At 43.8% G+C, this 7074-nt stretch overlaps 1 protein-coding gene across 1 annotated transcript in view; it reads left to right on the forward strand.

The window, feature by feature from the left end:
• Window positions 1-7074, forward strand: part of Fstl4 (follistatin like 4) — a 424479-nt gene that overhangs the window by 406057 nt on the left and 11348 nt on the right. The window contains exon 13 of the mRNA XM_021213419.2: window positions 202-351. Coding sequence (XP_021069078.1) covers window positions 202-351 — 150 coding nt within the window. The remainder of the gene's footprint in view (window positions 1-201; window positions 352-7074) is intronic.

Below are 7074 nucleotides of genomic sequence, written 5' to 3' on the forward strand. Positions count from 1 at the left end.
AGAGTGTTGACCTTGGTGAGGAAGACAAAGGTCAAGTGAGAAATTCGAGGTGTGCCAGGGCCTGCATGCTATTGTATGTACGAATCCCAAGGAGTTTGAGACAAGAAAAAAAGGGGATCCAAGAGGGTCAATGGCTAGAGAGCCCAGGGATGTTTGAGTAGGGTAGCTACTCAAACAATGTAGCTGACTGTCTCCTTACAGGAAGACATCTGTCCTCATGTGGAAGGAGATGCTACCCAACCATGCCAATGGGCCTCTGCAGTCAACGTCAGGAACCGGTACATCTACGTGGCCCAGCCAGCACTGAACAGAGTCCTCGTGGTCGACGTTCAAGCCCAGAAGGTCTTACAGGTAATAGCTCTTGGAAGAAGTGGGAAAGACTTGAAATCCTAGGGCAACGACTGCTTTGTGCACACTCCCCAACCCCTATAAGAAGAGCTTAGCCAAAATAAAGACTTCTGTGCAGCTGCCTATCAGATATATATTACCATGTGCCCAGCACATTATACATGTTCAAAAACCAGCCATGAATGAATGCACTGGAGACCCCAGCACAGACTCTAGTTGGGGAGGCAGAACACAATGCAGAGTTTCCAGGCACTATAAGGAGCGAGAGCTGTGGAAAGCCAGGGTTAATGTGCCCAAGGAGCTCTAAGACTGCTTGAAATTGACTCTCCCTCTGGAACTGAACAGAAGCTGAGATCTGAATGCCTCCTAAGACACCGAGGGTTCTAGTGATGAGGGGAAGAGGTGGAGGCAGTGATCTTAGGGATAAACAGGAGCTGGCCCCCAGAGAGCCTTGGAGGCCAGTGAGGCTGTAGAATAAATTCAAGGTGAAAGAGAAAGCCCCCAGCAGATTTCTGAGCACCAATTAACACAGCTGCTGCCTTACAAATCGCAAGGAAGATAGAGCAGGGAGATGGTAGCTTGTCTCAGGCACAAGATGGGGGTAGCTTCAGAGGACCATGATGAGAAATTAGCGGATTCGTTTACTTTCAGTCACGTATGTGCACATGAGCATCAGATTCCAGGCAGCTGGACTTACAGGCAATCGTGAGCCACCTGAGACAGGTACTAGGAACCTCGCTTCAGTCTTTGGGAAATGCAGCAGGTGCTCTTAACCACTGAGCCAGCCCTCCAGCCCTCCTAAATCTCTTTCTGGCAGGTTGAATGTAAGATTTGAGAGGAAAAGAAAGGAAGCTCATGGTTCACTTCTTGGTTAGCTTGAGCGTAGAATGGTTATATCGTCTATAATCAGTGACAGGTTAAATTAAATCCCAGCAACCACATGGTGGCTCACAACCATCCTTAATGAGGTCTGATGCCCTCTTCTGGTGCGTCTAAAGACAGCTACAGTGTACTTAGATATAATAATAAGTCTTTAAAAAAATATATGGCCCCAAAGACATTCTATGCCAGAAAACTGAATGTTACCTTATGTAGCAAAAGGGACAGTGTAGGTATGGCTAAGGATTTTTCAAGTCAGAAGGTCCTAGAAGATCCACATGGACCCAGACTGTAGTCACAAGTATTCTTGTAAGGGAGAGGCAGAGGATAATTTGATCACAAATGAAATCAAGGATGCGAGGATTAAAGATGCTCATTTCAAGGCTGAGCGTAGGACATAGCACAGATAGAAAGGAGATTCAATTTGAAATGCTGTCAGGCATTTAGGTAGACACGTCAAGTAAACGGGTCTGAAATCAAAGGATAGAGGAGGCTGGAGCTGTCTGCTTGAGTGTCATCACCCTCAGGCCTGATTAAATCTAGAAAACTGGCTGAGATGCCCCAGGGTATACAGATAAACAAGAGGGAAAGAATGGAGGCCCGAGGCTGTCTCACAGCTAAGGATCAAGAAGCAGAGAGACGACAGCCAAGAAAGGCGTCTGAAGAGAAGTGGGCTGAGTGAGAGATAGTCCCAAGAGGTGCTCTCAGTGGTAGGCCATCTTGAGAACTGGCCCCTGGATTTCATCTTACCACAGTGTAGACCACCTTAGTTACAACCGCTAGGATGACAACAAACAAGGCCACCCTGGGGAAGGGGACTCAAGTCAGAATGACAGGGGAGAGAGTATGTGGTGGGGATATAGGCAACTGTATAGATGGGTTTCGGTGCAAAACTATGAATATAGAAATGAAGAAGGAGGTACCAAAGGAATGTGTTCAAAGACATGTTACCCCAGATTATGTATGCAAATGCTAATGGTAACAACTGTTCCCACACTCATCCCGTGAGTCATCAAAGTCAGCGGGCTCCACTGCCCACAGGCGGGGACACCAGCCAAAGCCAAAAGAATATCCCCCCCCCCACTGGGTGATACTAAGCCACACAGGGGCATTAGTTAGATTACTCTTTTGATTTCTTTCCACTGAAGCAGAAGGAAGATTCTCACCAGGTGAAAGGTAAGCGTGGGAGCCGATTGACCAGGCACATGCGCACGGAAAGCCACACTATAGGATTGCCTACTGAAGGGCTGGGACTAGAAACTTAACGTGCAGCCAATCGCAGAGCTGTCTCTGTCCTGCCCCTGAGTATAAAGAACAATTAGTACCGCCAGAGTTGTGGGTTTTCCTGGTGGATGCAACAGGTTTTCAGTTTACCTTTTTGTAACTGATTCCTGTGATCAGAGAACGCACTGAGTAATTTTCATCTTTTGAAGTATGTACTAAAGCTTATTTTAAAACCGAACTCATGATCAACTTTGATAAATGTTTCTTGTTTACGAGAACATGTACTCTGGTATTAGATGCGCTATTTAATATGTGTCACTTATGTCAACTTGATTCATTGTGCTGTTCAGGTACCTTTCTTAGGTAATTTGTTTTGTATGCTAGTCTATCACCTGCTGGGGTGTGTTTTTAAAATCCACTCTGCTGTGGAGTTATCTACCTCTCAAAGTTCTATCATTTTTACCTTACGGTTATAGTCCCTTCCTAGAAGAAAGATTCCTTTTTCTTATAAAATATCCCTTTTTATCTCTGGTAATGCTGTGAACCTGTTTTTGTTTTTTTTTTTTAAATAATGCTAGTATAGCTAAATCATATTTTAATTAGCATTCTCACGCTACAATTGTCCATCCCTTTACTTTTCAACCTTCCTATTCCTTATATTTAAGATGTTCTTTTATAACATTTAAATTTATCTAGTTTAATTAGTCTCTTAAAATATTTGGCCATTTATATTTAATATAATTGATATAGTTAAGTGTTTCTACAACTTTACCTTTTATTTAGCCTGTTTATGTTGCTTTTTTTCTCATTTTTGTTTCCTTTTAGCTTCAGGAATTACTTGTGTTCTATTTTTCTCTATTATTTATTGAAGATGTACTTGTGTTATTATCATCTTAATAACTACAACACACATCTTTATACTGGTACTATCACATGTAAATTGTTAACTTCTATCTTGGCTTCCTTTCTTGCTACTATGCTAAAAAACACCCTGACAAAAGTACTTAGGTGGAGAAAGGGTGTGATTCTAGATCCGTTGTTGCAAGGAAATCAAGGACAAAACGGCCAGTCACATCACACTGATAGCAGAGAGCAATGAATTAGTAAATGCACCTAGTGCTTAGCTTACTTTCCCCACTCTTAAACAGTCCAGAATCCCCTGCCTAGAGAATGGTGCTACCAACAGTGGGCAGGACTTCCCACCTCAGTTAATGCAGTCAAGATAATCCAACATAGACAAGCCCAGCTGCCCATCTCCCTAACTTCTGTCAAATCTGAAGTTCAACACTAGCCATCACTCTTCATTTCTTCAATAATCACTAACTCCTTTAACCTTCCTGCCTTTTGTATTATTATAGTAATATGCAAAATTGATTAATATTTATATCCAGGCAATAACTGATATTTACCCATATATTTATCTTTCTAGTCCTCTTTAAAACTGAGGTATATGGTAGTTGTTTTGACAACATCTCACTCCATGAGCCAGGCTAGCCTTGAACTCACAGTCCTCCTGCCTCAGCCTCCGAAGTGCTGGAATGAGGTCATTTTTTATTAGCTCTTTTAGTGTTGCTGGGAACAGATCTTGGTTTTGTTGGAAGTGAAAATATTCAGTCTTTATTTCTGAATAACTCTAGATGACAGTTGTTTTCCTTCAGCATTGTAAGAAAATCATCATCTCCTTGCTTTGTTGCTAGGCCAACTGTATCTTCCCTGCCTCCTTCTCTGCATTCCTCTTTGTTTAGCAGTTTAACTGCAATGCAAGGTTTCCAGAAGCTCTGGAGTTTGTGTTCTGAACATTTATTAGATAGGAAAATTCTCAGCAATTATGTCTTTAAACACTCTGCTTCCTGGTACTCGACTCTCTTAAGACCACCCATCCCTACCCTCACGCCAACCCCCAACCCCATCTTTAAAATGTTTTGCCTTTCCATTGTATCACACACGTCTCCTCCTGTTTCAATTCTGTGTATCCTGCAATGTGTCCTTCAATTTTACTAATCCTGCATCTAAGATGGGCTTGCCAGATCATCATCATCATCATCATCATCATCAGATAATTCATTTTATCTTCAAATTCTCTATTTAATTCCCAACTTCATATAAATTCTTAATTATCTTCTTGTGGCCCCTCCTATTATGATTTTGAATAGTAAAGAAGATATCTGTCTCTTGAAATGCCTAGTGTTTATTTTAATCCAAACATTCTACATATTTTTTAAGTTGTAAAGTCTATAAAATAGCTTTCACCCATCAGAAAGATTTTGCTAGGCAGAAGGAGTAGCAAGTTGATCACTTTAAAATCTCTCGAAGGCCGAGTCTGCTCTGTCCACCCCCTAATCCTGAGGCTTTCGCTCAGGCTCTTCCTCCTGACAGACTTCAGTGCCCCAGCACAGTGAGACTATGGAAAATCCCGTTCTGAATTTAATCGACTTTTTTGGCTCAGCTCTTCAGCTCCCTCCTTCACAGCACTGAGTAGGGGCATGAAACCTCACAAAAAGGGATTACGTAGTAAGGGAAGACAATAGCTACTGTCTAAATGCCAAGGAAATTTTGCAGATAAACGGGACATGTTCGAGAGGAGGGACGGGGAGAAGGAGCTTTATAAAGATTAAGTAACTGACATCCTCAGATGGTAGCTTCGCTGTGGGATACAAAACTCCAGTTGGAGCATGGCAGTGCCAGGTGCCAAAGCCTTTGGTAATTTGGGATTAGTTCCTTGTCTTATTGCTATGATGAAATACCTGACCAGAAGCAACTGACAAGAGAAAGGTTTATTTTGACTAGAGGTTTGAAGGTCCCAGTCCACCATAGCCCCAAGAGTCTCCAGTGTGAAGGGGCTGGTCATACCGAGTCCACTGTCAGAACAGAGAGAGACGACTGCTAGCGCTCAGAATGCTTTCTCTCTGGTTCGCCTTTTCAGTCAGTCTATGGAAAGTAGCTCCTGCGTAAGCAACACTGACCACCACCATAGTGAAGGCAGTAGCCAGGAAGTGGGCAGACACACCAGCCTACCGGAGGCTATGTCGGTCTTGAAAAGTAGTTAGAGCCTCTCCTTGGGACTTCAGTGGATGGGAGCTATCAATTAGAACCAGAAAGTAAAAGGGGACTTTAATGAGAGTGGGGACAAAAGAAGGAGAACATCCCAGCAGGGTACTGAATGAGCAAAATTACAAGTTCGGTTCTGCACTTTAAGGTGAGGTCCTCCATGGGTTATTAGAAATAGGTAATAGGGAAAGGATATAGATGAGACCAGTGGAGAAGCTCTGGGACATGCCAACTCTTGTCAGGAAGAGTGAAGGATGATGTGGAGAAACAAGGAGATCAAATGGAGTACTCCATTCTAAAAAGAGAATGGTGACCATATAAAGTCCTATAATGCTAAGAGGAGGGTCATGAAGTGGCCACTGAACTTTTGAGGGGGTCTAGGAATCCTCACCGCAGTCATGGAAGATGAAAGGGTAGGGGTGGCTCCATAGACAGTTGTTTAGCGAAGTTTGGCCCAATGTGGAAAGAGATGGTCATTTTTTAAATTTTCTACCTGACTAGAAAGAAACTGCAGAAATTATGTTTATGAGGTATAAGTTATGGTGATCTAGAAAGTGCAGGAACGACGGTGAACGCATGGAGAAAGTGGGGCGTTGGGCATATGAGATGGATAGTTTTATGTCATCTGAGAGGCAGGAACCTCAATTGAGAAAATGTTCCATAAAATGGCCTGTAGGCAAGCATGGAGGGCATTTTCTTAATTGGTGATCAATAGGGAAGGGCCCAGCCCATTATTGGTGGGGCTACCTCTGGGCTGAGTAGTCCTGGGTTCTATAAGAAGACAGGCTGAGCACGCCGAAGGGAGCAAGCCAGTAAGCAGCACCCCTCCATGGCCTCTGCATCAGCTCCTGCCTCCTGGTCCCAACCCTGCTTGAGTCCCTATCCTGACTTCCTCCAGTGATGAACAGTGATACGGGAGATGCTTTGGCCAGGGTGTCTCATCACAGCACTCAGACAGGGCTCAGTCATACGGATTTGAAGGCATCAATCTCGGTGGCCAAATGGACAGAAAGATGGCAGAGAAGGCAGAGAACCTGTGTAAGCATCTTCACTGAGAGTGGGGGCTATGAGGAAATCTGGGGGTTCATAGGCCAGGAGCAAGATCATCAAGGAACAGTTTTGTAACATAAAACTACCCTGTGGGGCTGGAGAGTTGGCTGAGCAGTAAGAGTGCTTGCTGCCCCTGCATCAGAGCTGAGCTTGGTTCCCACCACCCACGTTAGGTGGCTTAACCACCTGAGGCTCCAACTGCAGGGGAGTCTAGAAAAAAACCTTTTTTCTGTCCTCCTCCGCACCTGCACTCACATACAACATACACAGAATTTTTAATTTAAACAAAAATCTACACTATAAAAAGTTAGACCTGAGTGTATATAAAGGAGGATGCGGCATTCTTGTGGTAGGACCTTGGAGAAGTTGTAGACTTGGTAAGTGGTAGACCCTCGGATGCTTCAATTCAAAAAGTGAGTGTGTGCCTGCTGATGCTCTAGCGTGGGTGAGCCTGCTGATGGTGTAGCCTGAGTGTGTGCCTGCTGATGATGTAGCCTGAGTGTGAGCCTGCTGATGCTCTAGCGT

This window comes from Mus pahari, chromosome 14, assembly GCF_900095145.1.
Source record: "Mus pahari chromosome 14, PAHARI_EIJ_v1.1, whole genome shotgun sequence".
Lineage (NCBI taxonomy): Eukaryota > Metazoa > Chordata > Mammalia > Rodentia > Muridae > Mus > Mus pahari.